The 21149-nt window shown below is 51.2% G+C and overlaps 8 protein-coding genes across 8 annotated transcripts; 5 read left to right on the top strand and 3 right to left on the bottom strand.

Annotated features, from left to right (window-relative positions):
* Positions 1-176: 176 nt before the first annotated feature.
* N7515_002855 (mRNA-binding ribosome biosynthesis protein NOP4) lies at positions 177-2381 on the top strand (the record flags this gene model as incomplete). Its single annotated transcript, XM_056663599.1, has 1 exon — positions 177-2381. The coding sequence occupies one exon, from the start codon at positions 177-179 to the stop codon at positions 2379-2381; it is 2205 nt and encodes a 734-aa protein (XP_056525712.1).
* Positions 2382-2594: 213 nt separating this feature from the next.
* On the bottom strand, positions 2595-3134 carry N7515_002854 (putative progesterone binding protein; the record flags this gene model as incomplete). Its single annotated transcript, XM_056663598.1, has 3 exons — positions 2595-2773; positions 2848-2943; positions 3026-3134. 3 exons carry the CDS (start codon positions 3132-3134, stop codon positions 2595-2597), a joined length of 384 nt encoding a protein of 127 aa, XP_056525711.1.
* A 690-nt stretch (positions 3135-3824) lies between these two features.
* On the top strand, positions 3825-4112 carry N7515_002853 (uncharacterized protein; the record flags this gene model as incomplete). Its single annotated transcript, XM_056663597.1, has 1 exon — positions 3825-4112. One exon carries the CDS (start codon positions 3825-3827, stop codon positions 4110-4112), a length of 288 nt encoding a protein of 95 aa, XP_056525710.1.
* Positions 4113-4934: 822 nt separating this feature from the next.
* On the top strand, positions 4935-7473 carry N7515_002852 (putative general amino acid permease (Agp2); the record flags this gene model as incomplete). The annotated part of the gene is made up of 6 exons (XM_056663596.1): positions 4935-5275; positions 5507-5661; positions 5921-6143; positions 6198-6933; positions 7004-7380; positions 7434-7473. The coding sequence occupies 6 exons, from the start codon at positions 4935-4937 to the stop codon at positions 7471-7473; spliced, it is 1872 nt and encodes a 623-aa protein (XP_056525709.1).
* Positions 7474-7800: 327 nt separating this feature from the next.
* Positions 7801-8448, bottom strand: N7515_002851 (uncharacterized protein; the record flags this gene model as incomplete). The annotated part of the gene is made up of 1 exon (XM_056663595.1): positions 7801-8448. The coding sequence occupies one exon, from the start codon at positions 8446-8448 to the stop codon at positions 7801-7803; it is 648 nt and encodes a 215-aa protein (XP_056525708.1).
* Positions 8449-8606: 158 nt separating this feature from the next.
* N7515_002850 (putative JmjC domain protein) lies at positions 8607-9617 on the bottom strand (the record flags this gene model as incomplete). Its single annotated transcript, XM_056663594.1, has 2 exons — positions 8607-8627; positions 8676-9617. The coding sequence occupies 2 exons, from the start codon at positions 9615-9617 to the stop codon at positions 8607-8609; spliced, it is 963 nt and encodes a 320-aa protein (XP_056525707.1).
* A 634-nt stretch (positions 9618-10251) lies between these two features.
* N7515_002849 (uncharacterized protein) lies at positions 10252-15142 on the top strand (the record flags this gene model as incomplete). Its single annotated transcript, XM_056663593.1, has 10 exons — positions 10252-10472; positions 10532-11926; positions 11980-12179; positions 12510-12678; positions 12834-12910; positions 12971-13016; positions 13070-13627; positions 13678-13810; positions 13869-14117; positions 14177-15142. 10 exons carry the CDS (start codon positions 10252-10254, stop codon positions 15140-15142), a joined length of 4014 nt encoding a protein of 1337 aa, XP_056525706.1.
* Positions 15143-15942: 800 nt separating this feature from the next.
* N7515_002848 (casein kinase II subunit beta) lies at positions 15943-17052 on the top strand (the record flags this gene model as incomplete). The annotated part of the gene is made up of 1 exon (XM_056663592.1): positions 15943-17052. The coding sequence occupies one exon, from the start codon at positions 15943-15945 to the stop codon at positions 17050-17052; it is 1110 nt and encodes a 369-aa protein (XP_056525705.1).
* Between the last annotated feature and the right edge of the window lie 4097 nt (positions 17053-21149).

Raw genomic sequence — 21149 nt, 5'->3', positions numbered from 1 at the left:
TCAAAAGCAGAACAAGGATAAGCGGAGGGACTTGAGGTTGATCGGCTCGATAAAGCTATTTCTTATCTGGAGGATAGATCCACACCGCCCAGGTCAATCTGGCTCACTTTTCTGCCGCCAATTTTTTTGTTCTTCCTCGACCGCAGAAAAACAGCCTCAGTCGCAACAAAACCACAATGGCTGAATCACACAAAAAACGCCGGGTCTCGGATGCCGAGAGCCCTGAGATCAAAGTCGAAGCCACCACACCCGCCGCCGAGGCTGCGACAACACCCCAGAACAACAGAACCCTTTTCGTCCGCTCACTACCACTTACGGCCACTTCAGAGAGTCTTGCAGAGTACTTCTCGCAGTCCTACATTATCAAGCATGCCGTTGTTGTGTCCGATAAAGCGACAAAACAGTCTAAGGGCTTCGGTTTCGTTACATTCGCCGATGTCGAGGATGCGCAGAGCGCTCTGAAGGAACTCAATGGGTCCAAATTTGACGGCAAAATCATTCGTGTCGACTATGCTGAGTCCCGTAAACGTGAGATCGATGAGAAGATTGGACGCAGTGTCCCCACTGCTGCGGCCCTGGAGTCAAAGAAACGGAAGGAAGAGGAGAGAGGGCAAGGTCTGCCTCCCAAGCTGATTGTTCGCAATCTGCCATGGAGTATCAAGGAGCCCGAAGATTTGTCTGTTTTGTTCCGCAGCTTTGGAAAGGTCAAATTTGTTACCCTTCCCAAGAAGAACGGCAAGCTTGCCGGTTTCGGTTTCGTTACTCTACGAGGCAGAAAGAACGCCGAGAAGGCTCTCCAGTCGGTCAACGGAAAAGAGATTGATGGTCGCCAATTGGCTGTCGATTGGGCTGTTGAGAAGGAAGTCTGGGAGACTACCAAAAAGGAAGATGAGGATGACGAGGAGGAACAAAAAGAGGAAGAGAAGGAGTCTGCTGATGTTGAGATGGAGGATGCCGAAGGTCTTCTCGAAGAGCCCTCGGAAGATGAAACGTCTTCCGACGAAGATGATGACGAAGACCAGGACCTGGATGATTTGGATGAGTTGGACGACGAAGACGAAGATAAGGAGGATGACCGAAACGCCACTACATGTTTCCTTCGCAACCTCCCCTTCACCGCCACAGACGAGACCCTCTACGACCATTTCAGAACTCACTTCGGCCCCTTACGCTACGCACGTGTTGTTCTGGACCACGAGACCGAGCGCCCCCGAGGCACTGGATTCGTATGCTTCTGGAAGCCCGAGGATGCCAACACATGCATTCGCGAAGCCCCCAGGGGAGGTGATGCTATGGCCCCGAACAAGGACAAGCCTAAGTCTAGCACCGCCATAAAGCAGTCCATCCTTCAAGATGAAAATTCCGACCCTAGTGGCCGCTACACTATGGATGGTCGAGTTCTCCAAGTTGCCCGTGCCGTGAGCAAGGGCCAAGCCGCGAAGCTGGAGGAGGAAGGTGTATCACGCCGCATGGTCCGCGACACAGACAAGCGCCGCCTCTACCTCCTTAACGAGGGTACCATCCCCTCCAACTCGCCGCTGTACAAGAAGCTCTCCCCGTCGGAGATCAAGATGCGCGAGGACAGCTACAAGCAGCGAGAGGTCTTCATCAAGAAGAACCCCGCTCTCCACCTCAGTCTCACCCGTCTCGCCATTCGCAACCTCCCCCGCAACATCAGCTCCAAGGACTTGAAGCAGCTTGCCCGTGAGTCCGTGGTCAACTTCGCCAAGGATGTCAAAGCAGGCGTTCGCCAGCCCCTGTCAAGAGAGGAGCAGCAGCGGTCCCGTGATACGATGAAGGAGCTTGAGCAGCTGCGCAAGCAGAAGAAGATGGGTATTGTGCGCCAGGCCAAGGTCGTCTTCGAGACTCGCGAGGGTACCAAGGTCTCCGAGAAGACTGGCGGTGGCCGCAGTCGTGGTTACGGATTCATCGAGTTCTTCACTCACCGTCACGCGCTTATGAGTTTGCGCTGGCTGAACTGCCACTCCATGCCGGTTCCTCCTTCTGCCCAGGATGCAGAGGATAAGGACAAGAAGAAGAGCCTTGTTGTTGAGTTTGCCATTGAGAACGCCCAGGTCGTCAAGCGCCGCAATGAGCTGCAGGCCAAGTCCCGTGAGCCTAGGCCGAAGCGCTCGGACGATGACGATGGTGACAGGAAGGACCGAAAGAGGAAGCGCTCCGATGGCCGTGATGGAAAAGGAAGGGACGACAGAAAGGGTAGAGATGATAGGGATGGAAGGAGCGTGAAGCGTGGAAAGACCGAAAAAACTGCAGGTGGAAAGGACGGCAACGCTGGGAAGGATGAAGACGCGGACAAGGCCGCAAAGCGCAACCGCATCATCGGGCAAAAGCGCATGAAGCGGAAGGCCCGCAAGGGTTAAAGGAGTGTTTTGTTTAATGTATAGACATTGTTTATCCTAACTAACAGTCTGAGGGGAAGACTGTTTTTGTACCTACGCGATACCACCATTCTAAAAACGAAAAGCATTGTGGATTTGATTCAACGACTAGATTCTTGGTCCATTTCCAATTGGGTATAATCTCGCATGCGACATCCTCGATCAAAAGGAGAGCTACTGCTTCATCGCAACGGCCTAAGTATTCTTAGCACCTTCAACCTTGCCGACAATGTTGTATCGCTTGCTGAAGAAGGTGAACCATTCATCTAACACGGTCTTTTCCTTGTCCGGCAGGTCATACCATTCAGGCACACAGTCCTCAGGCTTGAGGGAGGAAGAGGCAAGGGCACGGGAGGCGTCTTTGCCAGCGAATACTAGAACATGTAACGTCGGGTCAGCGCGCTTGTCCGTCATCCTTAGATTTGACCCAGTTCGCAGCTGTACTTACCGCGATATTGACCGGAGGCGCCGTAAGCCGCATTCCGGCTCACATCGAAGACAACACCCTTGATAGCGACCAGAGTCGGGCGGCTAGGATCGGAACCTGGAGCGCAGTATACGTTAGCAATTGCAATTGCACCGCGCCGGACGCATGGGGGAGGATGGAGGGGTAGGTCAATTCTTACCGTCGCATTTGGCCAATTCCTCTGGCGAAATGGGGTCGTCCTTGGGCGGGTCAAGCTGGACGGGGACCTTGGGCTCAAAACGCTTGGGTTCGGGCTCGTGTTCGACCATTTTGTCTGCGATGGGTGTTCGACTGAGATGAGTCGAAGAAAAAGGCTGGGGTTTGTTTGGCGGGGTCTTCGGCACGGGGTTGCTGACTATTTGCCTTCTGATTGATCGGTGTGATTTCCAGGTTTGGATGCAGTTACAACTTGTCCTACCCTTGTATTATAGAGATTATCACTGCATAGTACATCTATGACTTGGATCTATAGGATCGATGGCCATATTTCACTTCCTCCTGTTCATAGCTCTACGTTCCATCTACTTATTATGTGCCTCGGCTCGCGGAAGCGGAAAACAAGTATGAAATAAGCTCAACTTGCATATATGAAAACAATGATCATATCTATGGGCATACTACAGTAGGTGGGAAAAGCCAATGTTCAGCTCCCGTCTCTCTATAAATGTTCGACCGCCAAATACACATACTGTGTAGAGCAAGAGAGTGCTGTCTCAATGCGTTCATGACGTCAACCTAAACCTTCCAGTCAAGGGACGCATGACTGCATCAGATGACCACGATGACAGGGTACAAACATATGCCAACGTAGAGCTGGAGCTCTGAAGTTGATATGAACCGTACACTCGGACAATACTCAACCTCAAGATTAAGACATCAGATGCAAATCTCCTCATTCCGGAACACTTACACAACCATAGCGGAGACCACCATAAAACATTACTTCGTACTACATCAAAATGTCCTCCTCCAATACACATCCACACATAAGCCCTGCCATTCCTGCCAGCAGTTCAAGTGCCGGCCCTACCGCGCATACCGACCCAGATCAACGCCGAAACTCCACACTGTCCACAGACTCCGATGTGATCCACTTCCTCTATTTCGAAGATAACGATGGTTTCTTTCCACCTAGCTGGATTGGCAAACAGTCACAGCAAGTACTATCAGACAAGGGCACGAGCAGCCACGGGTCCGGGGGCGAAGCTAAGAGCATGAATGCTTCCAAATTCGAAGGTCACACATAGGAGATTCGGATTGGATACGGGGATCAGTCGGTGACTCGGTGACTCGGTGACACAGGGTTTCGAATGTGCATACTTGTCAGATGCTTCGGATATTATATCAGGACTGTCTTCCTCCGTTCACTTGGTATTTATCACTCTTCTTCGTTGTGTTTCGTCCTGTCGTACATATGCCGGAAAATAATATTCTCCGTGGTCCGTGAACCTCGGCAACCGTCTCCGTTATCTCTTATCAGTGGGGATTTTCAAGGGCGGCCAAGAAAATCAAATTAGCACTTCTTCAGGTCCTTCCCAGCAGACCTGGAGACGACCCAACTTGTCCCATGTTGGTTTAAAAAGCATAATCAATACATTTATACACTTGGCACCTCTTCTATGACTGAACTGAACTTGTCGTGGCGATTCATTCCTTGATCTAATGGGATATTGACCTCCAGTATTTGGCTCCCCTAACGGACGGGGCACGTACCATGTGGGGATAATACAGACGACTGAAAGCGGACATTGGGGAGCTCCTCGCTCATTCTGATTTGTCCTCTGAGTCTGGACTGCCCGCCATACGCCCGCCATTCACCTCGGGCTTTGCCGTATGCAAATTTCCCGCGGGGCCAAGCGTCAAGGCGCTCCGCTAAGGAAACAAGAAACCACTTGTGCAGCTGAAAAAACTTAGAGCGAAAAAGTTTCATCCGGATCGGCCTTCTTTTCTTCCATTCTCATTCTTGCCTATTTGATTTTATATCTTTCTCTTCCAAGGTTGGACCCTCCTGCGCGCCTATTTATGCACGTGTTGCTTGGCTCCTGCCCGGTGTGAGAATCACCTTCAACATGTCGCATTCTCCCAACTCGGACTATGTCGCCCATACGCCAGTGGCGGCCGCCATACAAAGCGCAGAGCCTATTCGCGCCTCCGATCTCGAATCGAAGTCTTCGAAGCTACATAAAGAGATGGAGGTCACCGAAAAGGACTCGGCCGGCGGCAGACGCGCCCCCTCCGTCGATAGCGGGTCAATGGAGTCTACGTATGACCATACTCACCGCAGGCTCAAGCCGCGCCATATACAATTGATCGGGATTGGAGGGACAATTGGCACGGCGCTGTATGTTCAGATCGGAAGTGGACTGCGCACCAGTGGTCCTGGCAGTTTGTTTATTGGATTCACTCTTTGGTTAGTGCTCCTCCTGTTGAATTGCCTTTTTGATGCTTTTGGGGTCTTGACCTGGGTTGTCCCGGCTCTGCTACTTGCAAGCACGTCGATGTCATGTGGAAAAGTGGCAAAACCGTCAAAAAAAAGACAACGTCGAGGGACCAGCAAAGAGAGGAAACAAGATACCACCAAGCCAAGCAGCAAACAATATTTGGACTCGGATTTCGCAACTACAGATCGTCCAGGATGTAGCACTCTGTTAGCTCAAGGCGTATTCGTGCCATTGAAATGGGTCAATGTCGACCAATCTGCCGTTAGCACCACCTCTGCCCATGCATCTACCAAAGCCAACCAGCCGGACACCCAAGAACGCAACCCAAGCCTCGAACCCCTTACCTGTTTGCTGCGTACATTCTGAAGGTCCGCAATCTTATACGTTCTCTAGGTCTTGTGTGATTTTGATGATCACCGTTTGTAAGAACCCTTGTTCTTTTTTCTCAAAGCCCTTTGCAATTTTCCGACACCGTCCCACGCAACTGCAAATCGTGTCCCCCATTGATCCCAAATGCGCTCGAAATTTTGCCCTAATTCGGCCGACCATCGATTGCTGCACATTACTTCCACGTGGATCCGTAGTATGAATTCTAAACTCACACTGTTCTTTAGCCTTGGCGGAAATGACCACCTACCTCCCTATCTCCTCGCCATTCATTCGATTCGCCGGCCGTTACGTCGATGAAGCTCTAGGTGTCGCCGCCGGATACAACTTCTTTGTCTTCGAAGCCGCGCTGGTACCTTTCGAAGTCGTTGCTGTCAGTCTGATCATCAGATACTGGACTGATATCATTCCAGTCGCAGCCATGAACGTCATTGTTCTCGTACTCTTTGCGTCCGTCATCTCATATCAACCATGTTTGAGCTTCTAGCTAACAGGTCGAATCAGGGGACTCAATTTGTTTGCTGTGAAATGGTATGGCGAAGCTGAATTCTGGCTTTCATTAGGCAAGGTCTTGCTCAGTATAGGCCTGATATTTTACACCTTCATCGTCATGTTGGGCGGTAACCCGCTCGGCGATAGATTTGGCTTTCGGTACTGGAACGACCCAGGTGCATTCAATGAGTTCTACAAGACAGGTGACACGGGCAAGTTCCTTGGTGTTCTTGCAGCTGTCATCACAGCCAGTTTCACCATCGCCGGTCCGGACTATGTCTCCATGGCCGCTGGCGAGGCCATGAACCCCCGCAAAGTGCTGCCAAGAGCGTTCAACGGCGTCTTCTACCGTCTTACCGCATTCTTCGTCCTCGGAGTTCTCTGCGTCGGTATCCTAGTTCCGTACAATGACCAGACCATGGCCGATGCCTTCGACACTGGCAAGCCCGGCGCTGCTGCCTCGCCCTATGTCATCTCCATGGATCGCCTGAAGATCCCCATCTTGCCTGACATCGTCAATGCCGTCGTGCTCACTGCTGCTTTCAGCGCGGGAAACAGTTACGTGTACTGCGCCAGTCGCAGTTTGTATGGTCTAGCCCTGGAAGGCAAAGCCCCGAAATTCTTCACAAAGTGCACCAAGCGCGGTGTTCCCATTTACTGCGTTGGGGTCGTGCTTCTCATCGCCCTGCTCAGCTTCTTACAGGTATCTAACAGCGCAGCAGTGGTGTTGAACTGGTTTGTCAATCTGGTATGAAGTCCAAACCGGCCCCAAGTTATCCTATCTTTCCAGTGAACGTGAAACTAACCACAACCACTAGGTCACCGCTTCCCAGCTCATCAACTTTTCCGTCATCACTTTCACCTTCATCCGCTTCAAGAAAGCAGTCGAAGCCCAAGGCATCGATAGAAGAACCCTGCCCTACCGCAGCTGGTTCCAGCCATACATCGCCTACATCGCTTGCACCTGTACCACAGTCATGGCTTTCGTCGGCGGCTACACCGTCTTCCTCCCTGGAAACTGGTCCGTCCCGACCTTCCTCTTTTCGTACACCATGATCTGCGTGTTCCCGTTGTTGTACTTTGGGTGGAAGATCATCCACAAGACCAAGTTCCTCAAGCCTGAGGAGGTTGACTTGGTTACTGGTGTCCCTGAGGTTGAGGAGTATACTCGAGACTTCGTCACCACGCCACCAAAGTGAGTACATGTACATACAATTGGACTATGATTTTGTGCTAATGATGTTGTAGGAATATCTACCACAAGGTGTTCCGCATCCTCTTCGACTGAGACTAGTGATGGTTATATCTGCCGGTATATTCGAATGGAACCCGAACCTGGGCCCATCAACAAAAGTGCACATTCGTCTGTTGTTGGATTAGAGGGCTATAGAGAACTTATCTTTAGCTGAGGACATCAATATGATACCCAATTCGTTGTTGGAAATACTCTACAAAAGGATATACCTACCTACAACCTAGTAGCCATCTAATTCTACCAAGTGGCAAACAACCTGTAACAAAAAATCTCCATGATGCTCGCTGCAACGGCGCCCTGCTCGTATAATACATATGCAAAGTTAACTCAACATCCTCAATCACAACCATCTGCAATTCATCAAGCCGACCCCTCACCCCCAGCCTCATTCTCCTTAGCCCTCAAAGCCTCCAACCTCTTCTGATTCCTCTTCCCAAGAACCCGTAGCGTATTCTCCCTCTCAATATCGGACATCTGCTTCCAATTCCCAATCTGCGACAAAGTCCCATCAACATTAACAACCATCGGCCCAAGATGGTCCAGCTTCACGGTCGTCCCGCCGCCGCTCATATCGAATTTAATGTTGTCTCCGTTGACCGGGTTTGACGGATCGCTGGCAGGGAGATAGAGGGGTTGTTTGGGGGATTCTTCTTGGTTTGATTCGTCTTGGTTTTGCGCTTGTGCTTGCGCGTCTGGCTTTGCGGCCGCGGGAGCTGAGGAGTCGCTCATTGTGCGGGTTTGTGTGGTATTGAAATTGGAATCTGGGGTTTTGAGTGTGGGTGTGCACTGTGGGAAGAGGATGCTGTGTAGTCGCGGGTGGTGTGCCCAGATGCTTGTGCTTGCTGGGAGGGTGGCGCGGACGAATGGAGTGACGGTGAGGTTTAGGAGCGCTGCGCGGTAGAATGTGCGGGATACTTGCATCGTTTGAGGGTTGAAGGTTGGGGGTTGAGGGGATTTTGTGGTGAGGAGGTGGAATAGTTGGGCGGGAGCAAAACGGGGGATTGCCATTGGAGAGGTGAGTCGAAGGTTCGAGGGGAGACCTTTGGGTTCTTTGACTTATTTATGCATGCTGAGCGCTTATTGGGTTATTTTATGCATATTAATAGCTGCTAATATTTACCATCTTCTACACAATTGGAAATCAGTATATTGTTGAATATCGTACACTACCGAAACCACCAATTGACCTAAACCCATGTTAGCAACACCTTAGAAGAAGAGAGATGAATACTCACTGAACCAGTAACACCCTCACCAACACCTTTGATACTATGCCACCATCCCTTAGGAATAAATAACCCATCACCAACGCCCAGCCTTGCTTCAAAGCCAACCCCAGCATCCGAACCAGCAGACACCGGACTCTCCCAAACCATCTCATCAAGCAACACCCTCTCCGCACCCTGCATCATCTCCTCACCCCGAAAAGCCGCCGCCTCCCTCCCGCCACTCTTCCCCACCTCCCTCCTCACAGCCCCAAACACAGCCTGTCCATCCGCCGGCGCGAGCAAGCGCACAACCTTCTCCCCAGCCAACTGAACAAACAAGTTCGGGTTCGGGTCGCGATGTAGCGGCGTGTACGTGGGCGGGTGACCAATCCATACATTCGTATCGTAGACATCGCCCTTGCCTGCATGTGCCACGAGCTCAGGGACTGGGAAGTCCTCGCGAAGCACGGCTGGCAGATCTAGGAGCTGGCATTGTGCCAGGTAGAGCCTTGAAGACTGGGGTGTGGTCTCCGCTGCGCGCATCCAGTCTAGGAATAGTGATAACGGCGCGTGGAATTGTCGGAAGCTATGGAGCTGGTTTGTCTCGCTTTTGGTTTCGGTGGTTGGGTCTGGGGATGGGCATTGGGTGAGCTCGAGTGGGACGAATGCTTCGGCTCCGTGTTTATGAAGGTAATCCGCGTTTAGGCTTGCGATGGGATTGCGGGTTGGCTTGCCATTGGCGGGCTTGAACCATTTTTTGAGGGCCGGGAGATCTTGAAAGGAGCCGCGAGGGAGGATCGCTGGGTGTTCGGGGACGAAGCAGCGTTGTTGGAAGGTGTTTAGGGTGGCATTTTCGAGGACGTCGAGGGGTCGATATTGGGTGCGGGTAGAGGTTGAGAAGCAGCCGGTTGATCGAGTATTAGGGAGTGCCGAACGGGTCCAGACTCGAATTGACCACTGGAGATTCATCCAGATCGTCTGCAGGAGCGTGTGTGAACACAAGTTCTGCCTGGTTAAATCAGTTGATGAATCATGATCAAATAATCCTGGACTCCTGGAGATCCCCAAACAAAGTGGATCCGCCAACCCTCCTAGCCTCCCAGGGCTCCAACCATATCAAGCTTCTCCATCTTTTCCCCTCAATCGGGATGTCTTTCTACAACTGCAACCAATAATGATGTCCTATGCAGCGTCTATTTGTATATCTGTGGGTCAGCCCTGGATCAGCCAAACGGGGAGCTTCAGGAGAATTAGGAGCATGCACGCAGCACGTCGGCGTGAGTTGCCGAGGTTGATTATGATCCCTGAAAGCCGACCGGTCGACAAAAGCCACTAGGTTAATACCTGGTGACCTGTTCCCCTCTTACGCTTGGTGTGCATATTTCAGCTCTTGCTGTCACTGCCTGTCAGATTTCCCCCGCTGCTGTGTATAGGCCTTCTTCATTTCACAACTTACACGTGTTGTTGACCGACTCGGTACTCCCAAGGTATCGAAGGATATTGGGCGCGAACCGTATATTCACCGGTGATATTTTGGCATTCGACTCGTACCTTTTCATAGCTTACAGGGACTCTACTGCTTGGCCTTCTGTAAAGCTGCAACATGTCTTCCTCGATCGCCAGAATCCATAAGCGTCATGCATACACGAAGGATGCTCACACTTATTACCCGGTCCTCATAGTAGGTGCCGGAGAGTCAGGCGTGGCCATGGGTTGTCGTCTCAAAGAGGTCCTGGGAACAGATCAGTTCCGGATCTTTGACCGCCAGTCCGGTATTGGAGGTACCTGGTGGATCAACCGGTATCCTGGAGCTGCTTGTGATGTGTATGTGATCCGACTGCAAGTTCGTCTGCTGAACATTCAGCTAACAATAAAACCCACAGCCCCGCGTTGTTATACTCGTTTTCGTTTGCCCAGAAGAAGAACTGGACTACACTGCATCCGTCGGGCGCTGAGCTGGCCCAGTATTTTGCGGATGTCTGTGAGAAGTACGAGATCGTGGATAAGATCCAATTCAATACCGATGTCAAGGAACTTCGATGGATCGAAGAAGACGAGGAGTGGGAGGTCACACTCTCGCACCTAGTCCCTGGAACCGGCGATTTGGCCCAGCATGAACGAGACAGAATTGCAGCCGAGCACGGTCAGAACAGCGTCTACGTCAAGACAGAAATTGTACGCGCTAAGGTCGTCGTCAGTGGTGTCGGTGGTCTGGTAGAGCCTAAGACATGGCCCAAGGACATCCCCGGCATTGAGGACTTCGAAGGTGAGACCATGCATACCGCTCGCTGGAACGACAAGATTGATCTGCGGGACAAGGACGTGATCATAGTTGGTTCCGGCTGCAGCGCCGCCCAGGTCCTGCCTGAACTGGCCAAGCCAGAAGCCAATGTTCGATCCATCACTCAACTCATGCGAACTCCTCCGTGGGTCCAGCCTGATATGGTTCCTCCTTCGAAACTTCCCGTGTACGAAAAAGTGTCACCTTTGTTGATGACTTACGTGCCTGGACTGGCATCTTTCGCGCGTAGCACGCTATTCTTCACGTTGGAGAAAGGATTCTACGATATGTTCTCGGACTCTGCGTGGGGCCGACGGTCTCGGGCGAAGTTGGAGAAACGGTACTTGGAGCACATGCGCAGCGTTGCGCCGAAGGAATACCACGAGATCCTGACGCCAAACTACAGCCTGGGCTGCAAGAGACGAATCATCGATGGCACTTGGTATCGCAGTCTGCATGCGCCTCATGTGGAGTTGACCACTCAGCCTCTGACCCAGGTCCATGCAAAGAGCGTGACGCTTGGTCCAGGTGCTCACTATCCACCCGGCAAAACCGAAGGCGTGGATAAGGTGAGGGAGATCCCCGCTGATGTGATCATCATGGCCAACGGATTCGAGACCAATCAATGGCTGCACCCCTTGAAGGTGACTGGCCGGAATGGCAAGGACCTGGGAGAGGTCTGGGCAGAGCGTGGAGGCGCTCAGGCGTACCAGGGTATTGCCATGGATTCTTTCCCCAACTTCTTCATCGTTTTCGGTCCGAATACAGCAACTGGACATACCAGTGTCATCTTCGCGACGGAGAATGCCGTCAACTACTCGCTGCAATTCATCAAGCCCATTCTCAGTGGCCAAGTCAGCACATATGAGGTCAAGGAAGACGCTGAGCGCAACTGGACTCGCTGGGTGCAGGATACACTTCAGAACTCAGTGTTCCGTCGTGGAGTTTGCTCCAGTTGGTACATCAATGCCGATGGTTGGAACTCGAGCACATATCCGTAAGTTGTTTGGTTTCGTATCCTTTTACTTACTTTACTGACAATATCTCTAGAACCACCCAGCTTCACTATTGGTACCGGTGCACGTTCCCCAAGTGGGAGCATTGGAACGTTAAGCTCACACGCAAGGGACGCATACTGCAGGCAATCCGGAAGACTCTGCAGGCTTGCATTATCTTTGGTCTGAGTGCGGCTATCGGTTGGCTGTACAATCATCCTGAGCAGAAGACCCAAATGGTGCAGGCATTGCTCAGTGGGAAATCGTGGCTGGTGTCCTTGGTTGGACAGCAACTGGGGCGCTTGAGCGCTGCAATCTCGCGTTATAATTAGTTTATAATTTTATTTGAGCTTCATTTGTCATGAGACTGTAATACTGTATCTCCAGTGCGATGAATTTAACATACTGTCAAGTCAATAAGATGCATCTTCCTTTTACAACTAAACAAATCCATAGCTCTGGTCCAATGACCGGCTCCGAAACTCCGATGAGTAAGCCAAATCCGGGGAAACCCCGCGACAGAGGAATTTCTCCGCACTTCGACGTCGGCGTCTCTCTCCCGTCAACTTGTCTAAGCTGTTTCAGACATCCTGCGGGCCATGGCTTCGGATTCACCCCAGCTGCAGATGTCTCCGCCGGAGACGGATCTTCGCGACCAGTCCACTGAAGCGCCTGATTCCAACAAGCGGAAGGCGGAACAAGGCAACGGAACGCAGGCGCGCGCAAAGCGGAATCGCTACATTTCCATCGCATGGTACGGTACCCTTTTTCTTTCCGCTCTTTGGGAATCTCGTCTTCCGGCTTTAGCATTGGTCCGATACCTTGTTTGCATGCCGAGTCATACGACTCGACTTTTCCCGTTTGGTCCGGGTACATTTGTCGGAACCGAGCTAATCGCTAGCTATCCAGTAATGAATGCAAGCGGCGCAAGATTAAGTGCAATGGCCAGATTCCCTGCCAACGATGTGGTCATTTGAAGCTAGAATGTATGTGCCCTACATGCAGACTGTCTGGTCCTTGATCTCAGACGCTGACTATTCCACCAGGTCGTTATGCCCCTAATTGCTGTAACAACAACTTCAAGGACTCAGAGTAAGTGGTGGCATTTACTTCCGCGCCGCGTTCTATACTAACTGCCGAGATAGTGAATTCCGATCCTTGACAGATCAGATCAGCATTTTGCAGGACCAGGTCAATAGCTTGTTCAGCAATCTCAATGACCTTCGCACCAAGACTTCAACCTTCGAGTCACCACCGTTTGACCATCTATCCCGTGATGGAACTCAATCGATCTACACTTCACTGTCCGCTGGGCCCACAAAGTCCCAAGCTCGCCCCCCACGCTTCCACGGCCCAACAAGCTCTGCTTTTAACTTTGATGTCGCCAAATCCAGTCTGCAAAATATGGGTATCACGCCAGCGGAAGACGGGATTTCAGACGACATGACGACAGCACATATTACTCCAACAGGCTCACCAGCTCCCAATATGGGGCAGCTTCTTCCGAACATACACCCCACCAAGGATCCAATATGGACCATCCGACGGGAAGAGGCACTCCGTCTTCTGAAAGTGTATGAAGAAGAGATCGGGATCATGTATCCCTTGGTAGATATTGGCAGGATTACCAACCAGGCCAATCTGCTCTACATGTTCATTGAAGCTGCTACCAGGACAGGCTTCGCACAGCGAGGGCTTCCAGGGTCTGATAGCTTGCATGATGAAGACTCAATTGTCTTGAAACTGATTCTAGCCACCACGCTGGTCGTGGAGGGGGCGGCGAAAGCGAGCTGGGGCAGCGACTTTACTTGAGTGTTAAGCCGTACATAGAATCGAAGTTGTGGGACTCACATACGATCAAAACAATTCAACTATTCGGTCTTGTGGTAAGTCATAGCCTCTACATGATTCACACCCAATTACTCTGACACTTCTCCTTCCCAGGCTACATATCATTTCCACACAGATGATGATGCTATGGCATATCGGCTTATCGGATTGGCAGCGCGAATGTGTCTAGAGATGGGACTGCACCGTCGGGACGCTTTGGTAAAATCCTTCCCCAATGAGCAATGGGTCGATATCACTCGGCTATTCTGGTCAATTTACAGCTTGGACCGACGGTGGAGTTTGGGAACGGGATTACCATTTGTGATCCAGGACGAGGATATTGATCCCAACCTACCAGAGCCTGTAAGATTTCCCTGCATTCGTCACTCAATGATTGAAAAACTGACATGTGGGAATTACAGGATGCAACACTTCCTTACTTGCGCTGCATGATTTTATACAACCGGATCAGCTCCAAGATTTGGTACTCTGGCTTGGGCTCCGAGGGCACGACCGACATACGTCGTGATGAGATTGGCTACCTGGACTATCAGATCTTGCAGTGGTACAAGCAGGTCCCAGATGAGCTGAAGTTCTATCCCGTCGAGTCTCCTAAGAGCGGTGAACCCGTAAGCAGAGGCATGAGACGACTGAGGGTTCTCCTATATCTGCGAATGAACCAGTTGCGGATATTGATCTATCGCCCAGTGCTGCATTCAGCGGCTAGCATTTCCGAAGATCGAGGCCACGCTCAGACCGTTGTGGACGTCGCCAAAGACACTGTCCAGGTGCTCACTCGGCTGAACCAGATGTCCGATATCTACCGGACACAGCAGATCACATTCAACTACTTCCTCGTTGCTGCATTAGCCGTGCTGCTTCTAGCAGTGTCCCACGCTCCCGCTGACTTCAACCGGCAGGTGCGCGATGAATTCTACATGGCCCTTGATCTGATCAATGGGTTCAGTACCAAGTCTTACGTCTCCAAACGGTTATGGAAGACAATCAAGGGTCTTCGAATGATTGGAGAGAAGCTAGGAATGCTCGCCCGTCCCTTTGGAACGGACTCTACAGATCCTCACTCGAGTGCTGCGGTGGCAATGGCCGGGCTCGCGGGGCATCCAATCCAGGACCTTTCTATGTATGGGCCCATGAATGGTGGACACGAACTCGGAAGTAGTCCTCTCAATGGTCTCCAGATGAGCCATGAGTTAACGAATCTGTTTGAGGCTGTTGGTTCTTTTGGGAATTTCATCCCGACGACCACTGCTGACGGTCTGAGTGGTTTCGTTGGGTCGGATGGGGAGATTCACAACACCGGAGAGGGTTTATCGGGGGTGCTGGGTGACGAGGGGGAATTTGCTCGCGTCATTCGAGATTTATTTTGATCTTTAGTCCATAGTCCATACCCTCAGATGTATGTAGTCTACTTCGAGTCAATATGGAGGTAGTCGAATACCTAATGACCTTCCGCATCCAGACCGTGGTTGGTCGGACTGCACGTGATTCTTGCCATTCAGGCAGAATGATCTCAGTCCCGAAATAACTTCACTTTCGACATCGTCGCGCCCGATAAGCAGATACATATACAGCTCTGTCAAAATAAGAGCCAAGGACTCTGGAGACCTTTTCCCACCGCCCACCGCCCCACGAACCGAAACCCACCTTACCCGATTCGACCGCCACATCCAACGTCCAGGCTCAGATCAACCAAGACTAATCGACATTTTTAGACGATCTCCAGGTAAGTCATCTACTCAACAGATGCAAGATGCAGGTCGCAAGGAACTGATCACACTTTGGTGGCGTTGCAGCCCTAGATCCGACGTCTCCTGTTGATCGCACAATCTTGAACCCCCCCCCCCCCCCCCCCTCTCTCCCGCACATTGCCATGAACCTCTAGCCCTTCGGTCCCACCATTTGACCACGAGATCCGCGATCTCATCTATAAGCCCACGTGGATCACTGTATCCCTTCGCTCCGAATACACCACCCAATTCAACCGTCTCTCAGCCCTTCCGCGTGACGAAATCACTTCGTCTTCGCCAACATCCCCCGAAGCCTCACCCCCCAGCTCGGCAACGTGTCGAGAGAGATAGGTTCGGCGTTGGCCGACGGCCTCGACAGGCTGGATCTGAGTCAACTGTCTGAATCGACCTTATCGTCATCGGTGTCCGCCTCGTTTGACATGTCGTCCTCGGAAGGAGCTCCGGAGTCGTGGATCTCCTCGTTCTGTTCATTGATGGGCCATGAATTCTTCGCCGAAGTGTCGGAGGACTTCATCGAAGATGACTTCAACTTGACTGGTCTCCAGTCCCAGGTGCCTATGTACAAGGAGGCACTGGAGATGATTCTCGACGTGGAACCGGAGGATGAGGAAGAAGAGGAAGAAGAAGAGGAGGAAGAGGAGGAAGATGACGATGCTCTGGGCGGTGATCAACCTGTATACCGAAGGGCGGGCGATCGGCGACACGCTCGCGTCGCAAGCGACTTGAGCGTGATCGAGAGCTCCGCCGAGCTCCTGTACGGGCTGATCCACCAGCGGTATATCACCTCGCGGCCGGGCATCCAACAAATGCTCGAAAAATACGAGATGCAGCATTTCGGCACCTGCCCGCGAGTCAACTGTGACGGATGCAAGGTGCTCCCCGTTGGCCGGTCTGACACGCCCGGCCAGGACACCGTCAAGCTTTTCTGCCCCGGTTGTATGGATATTTATACACCCCCGAACAGCCGCTTCCACTCCGTCGACGGCGCATTCTTCGGCACGACGTTCGGATGTCTGTTCTTCATGACCTTCCCCGATCTGGATATCGGGCCGCGTCTGGACGCAGCCTTGTCTATGATGTCTCCCCGGAACGCATCGTCAACTTCTCGCACCGGCTCCCTAACCCGTCCATCAACCTCGCAGCGCCAGGCAGAGTCGCCCAGCCCCGAGAACCAGCCATTGGAAATCAACGGTGTCCGGACGTCCAACCTCTGCCCAGGTCTTGGCAAGGGCAAGATATATGACCCCCGGATCTACGGATTCAAGGTCTCGGAGGTGTCGCGCGTCGGCCCGCGCATGAAATGGCTGCGCATGAAGCCTAAAAATGTCATTGAGCTTGACGAGGCGTGGAACCATGAGCAGGGAGGGAATGCGCAGGGGAGCCGCGGTGATAAGGATGGCGATACGGAGATGAATCTGGAACAGTCGCAGGATGCTGCTATTGCGAACCGCAAGAAGGCCCCGATGCGGCGCCGGCGACCTAATCTCGGGGCGTCCTCTACTGATCCGACGAATGTACACGGCCGATGATGTTGAGATAGAAACTAAGCATTTTTCTTTCGTTTATTTCCAAGGCTGTATCTACTGTATTCAAGGAGCGATGGGAACATGCCCACCTAACCGTGGAGCGATGGGTTCTGGTGATGATGATGACAGTTGTTGAGCTTGGTTTGACTGTTTGAATGGTGTTCTTTTTCTTCTAATATATTGGGCTTTTGGTTCTGCATGCACGCATCCCCGGTTTCTCTCTTTCCACAATTCTCTCGGTCCGAATCCCAGGATCGAATTGTCCGATTCATTGTTCTATTCTTCACATTACTGAATAAACGTGACAATAGTACCCCCACTTGCTCTGTTTGTCAGGACTCAGCATGTGCTAGGTATGCCCTCTACCTATTTAGGTGCCATGGACTGACTCCATGACATGTCTACAATAAAATGCCTGACCAGATCTAGACTCAGTCCAAAACAAAAAGAGCCTCAAGCACATAAGCAGCCTCAGAGTAATCTACAAGGCCCGGGCCGACACCCATGAGGCTCCAACGATTCCCTCTACGATCTACAAGTATGACACATTCCAATTGGAAGCCTCGTGAAGCGACCGGCGTCTCCGATTGATGCATTCCCAGAATCCCAGTCAGGGCAAAAAGTCCAAACTCAACCAATTTGCAATTCAGGCAAGCTGCAGCAAATCCCCTCGTCTATTCCATGGAGTGCACACCCTTGTTTACATGTAGTAGGTAAGTGCACAACATGTACAGTGTATCACAAGATATTCCCATGTAGTGTCTAGCATTAGCGCAAATCCCCAGTTCACTCATCTCGAAAATGAGTCTCCAACCACTTGGAAAAAGACACCCTCGGCGACCTCCGACGGGGATTCGTGAAACCTGTGACGACAGTCTCGTATTGGGCTGTGCCTTGCTTCTAGTTTGGTGTGCAATATTGAGTTACAATATACCTAACTAGATTGCCCATTACCAGATGTAGTATTGAGTGTACAACATAGTTACATGTGTCATCTCCATAGCCCATCGTGGCTATATAACTGTAGCATCAACCCCCCATCCATATATGCCTGGAATTAGGCCTCCCCCATCCTACTACCTACCCATCACACTCCCGGCCCCGGCACTAACAAAGATACGGTTACCCCCCACTTCCTTCCCTATCCCGCATAGCGCACACCGGACTGGCGGACAGGCGGAACGGCGGATGTGCGGTCCACCTGGGAATTCCCATGGGGCGGTTCAGCGTACATGCATTGCATGGGGCTAGACTGCATGCTGTTCTTGGGGAGGAATCGGGCGCGTAAACTCGACTGGGATTGTGTGGGTTATTTTATTCTTGTTTTGTCTGCCATGTCTGGAACTGTCACATGGGTAGGATCTTTTTGTTTGCTCGTTTCTTTGTGTGGGGAGAGGTTAGGGGTCTTGGTCTTGGCTGAGGGTGTTGGTTGTTGGTTTTGGGGGCGATAGGGGGGAATTGTATTGCCACGCGCTGTTGTGTTAAGGGCAGCTGTAGGGTTGGTTGGTGCTTTTGTTGATGCGTTGTTCTATGGCTGGGTTTGGTAACCTCCACACTGGCGTTGGATGTTCGAGGGTATTTATGTAGTTGGTCTCGTTTTGTTTTTCTAGCCTACCTAGCTGTATTGCGAGCATTTCTTCAGAGATTCAACTGTCTATAGATATATAAGACTGACATAGATCTGTGAACAAATGGTAAGATCTTTAACTTTAATCTCCCTGCATAATCTCATATCTTGGCATTGGGGTTGATATCTCGATGGTAAGCGTTGTGTGCTGGATATCCTCATTTCTTTGCAAGTCAATACTATCAGGTAGTGCATACCTACCATGGAACACTTTACATCAGAGAGAAGATATCGGTGATGTGATCTTAATGTACGTTGGGCGGCTGCCTGTAGCACTAACATTCTTATAGTGGGTTGCTCTTGCTTCCTCTTCCTCTTTCCCTCTATGTGAAATCATCCTATCGCAGTTTCCTCCGTTGGTCTGTCGTCTTTGTCGATCTTGCCTTGACAGCTCTCTTTTCGCATCTGCGCAATGTCTACATGGTTCCTTCCACTCCCATACCTTCGCTCTCTTCAGCAAGAGATGCTAAGGCAGGGGCAACAAGTGACGTCCACGTGTTTGGGGGATGGCATAATCTTCAGTCTAACTCGTTTAAACAATGCCTCTGCGGATGTGGTGACATGCAGGCTTGTCTACAGCATGGAGACCGATGTTTGTGTCAAGGAAAACACAGGATCTTGGCCGCACTGAAGCCTCCTGCTATGTTCTACAATGTCTTCGTAGACTCTTTCAAGGTCTTGATGTGCTCCATCAACCATGGCTAAGAGCCACTACTCTGACTGTAACTCAATGTCTATTCCTACGACTATTTGGGATTGGAAGACTACAGCGGTCTTGCCTCGATTCTCTCACAATCATCTTCCACTTCAATCAAGGCTTCTCGGCTCTTCAACTTCCCTTCGGGTAATCCTCTACAAAACTCCTCATACCATCCTCAACTTACACCTCTTACTAGTAGTTACTACCATATTCGACTTTCGACTAGGTCCTCTACCATGTAGTTGACAACTACCTTTACCCACTGCAGTGCCCACTCGATGGCCTTTTATTTGCCCGCAATATCTTGAATGAGCTTCGATTACGGTATCTCATTTTGCAGCAGATAATCAGAAGTCGAGCCAGAGCCGGCACGCGTCCCGACTTTGCTTATCAACATACCCAACCGACTACAGCCGCAGCTATGCTACAGTGCTGCGCAAAAATCCATTGTCGGCTGGAAGAACACCGTTACGCCGGATTCTCTCTCTGTGGAACTGCTCGAAGCTTAATCGTTTGAGGGAAATGCTGTTCGCGCTTGATTAGGAGCGTCCTTGTAGCGTTAAGGTTTCACTTTGTACAGTTCCGTTTTAGGATGACAAGACGTGGTCTAGGTACCTATGGAATGACCCGCTTCCAATGGGTTTGGATGCCAACAGACCGACGTGAAGATCCGGACAGGCGTGTGAGACATTAGATAGAACCAGACCAAATTAGGTGATTAGATGTTGGAGCTGTTGACGGCTGTGATATCTGATGCCGCGTTGGAAGATTTGGGGTAAGATAGTTCAGAAAGCTTTCTTGCTCTCCCTCTTCTTCTTTCTTTCCCATCTTTGGTACGTCCAATTGGACTCTGTGGCTTTTCATATCTGCCTAGTATCACAGGACGGATCTAGAGCTACCTATGTCCTATTGAAGACATACTAACGCTAGTGTGAATGTAACCAGGGCATTGATGCTCGGATTGCTTCTAGGCTAAAGTGTATGGTCTCTCGTTCCTCTGTTTTCTTTCTGGTTCCTTGACTAGTCTTACCAAGAAGGTTAAATTAGCGCCACGTACTGCAACCTAGAGATCCTGAACCGCAGCGGCGCAGCCCCAAAAAGCCAACTTGAAGCTGAACACAGACTGCGTATCTAGTTGCCCATTTTGTAGATCACATCTCTGTAGATCACTCCAAACTGCTTCCATACGGAAATAACTCCCAAGATCCGACGCTAGTTCACCTTAAGCTCCCTTAGCACCGACATGCAACTTCCCTAACCAGTTACCATATGGTCTCTAACTCAAACTAGTGCCTGGTACCCCTACGCTGCAATATCCAACCCGTCCCACCACAACGGTCCTCCCACCCCACTCGGCTGCCAAATGTGGAGTCCAGACTAAGCATATTTGGTTGGGTCTAGGGCTGGGTGGTAGGCCGAGATCTATTTGAGATGTGAGGGAGCCGCGCTTGGAGATTTCAGCTGCCTTGGCATGGTGTGATCGTATGGCGTATGGCTATTCTCTGAATTGAGTTGGGTGGAGGTGGCATTTGGATTGCGGGAAGCGTTGATGGGGCTTGTTCTCTAGGCGCTGGATTGTCTTTTTTTCTCTATTGGATTTGGGCTTCACCCAGGACTACATGTATGTGTCGGTAGATACTCCGTGGTGATATACTCCGCTGGGCTCTGAGCTCTTCCATGTTTATCACCTGGGCAAGGTAGTATGTAGTAACTAAAGTATTTCGGCAGGAGGACTCCCCGGTAGTCAAACATGAAACATTGCTGGATTCCAAA

The sequence above is a fragment of the Penicillium bovifimosum genome, assembly GCF_028826915.1.
Source record: "Penicillium bovifimosum strain IBT 22155 chromosome Unknown utg000002l_segment0_segment0, whole genome shotgun sequence".
In the NCBI taxonomy this organism is placed as follows: domain Eukaryota; kingdom Fungi; phylum Ascomycota; class Eurotiomycetes; order Eurotiales; family Aspergillaceae; genus Penicillium; species Penicillium bovifimosum.
This window is presented reverse-complemented; position numbering and strand designations above follow the sequence as displayed.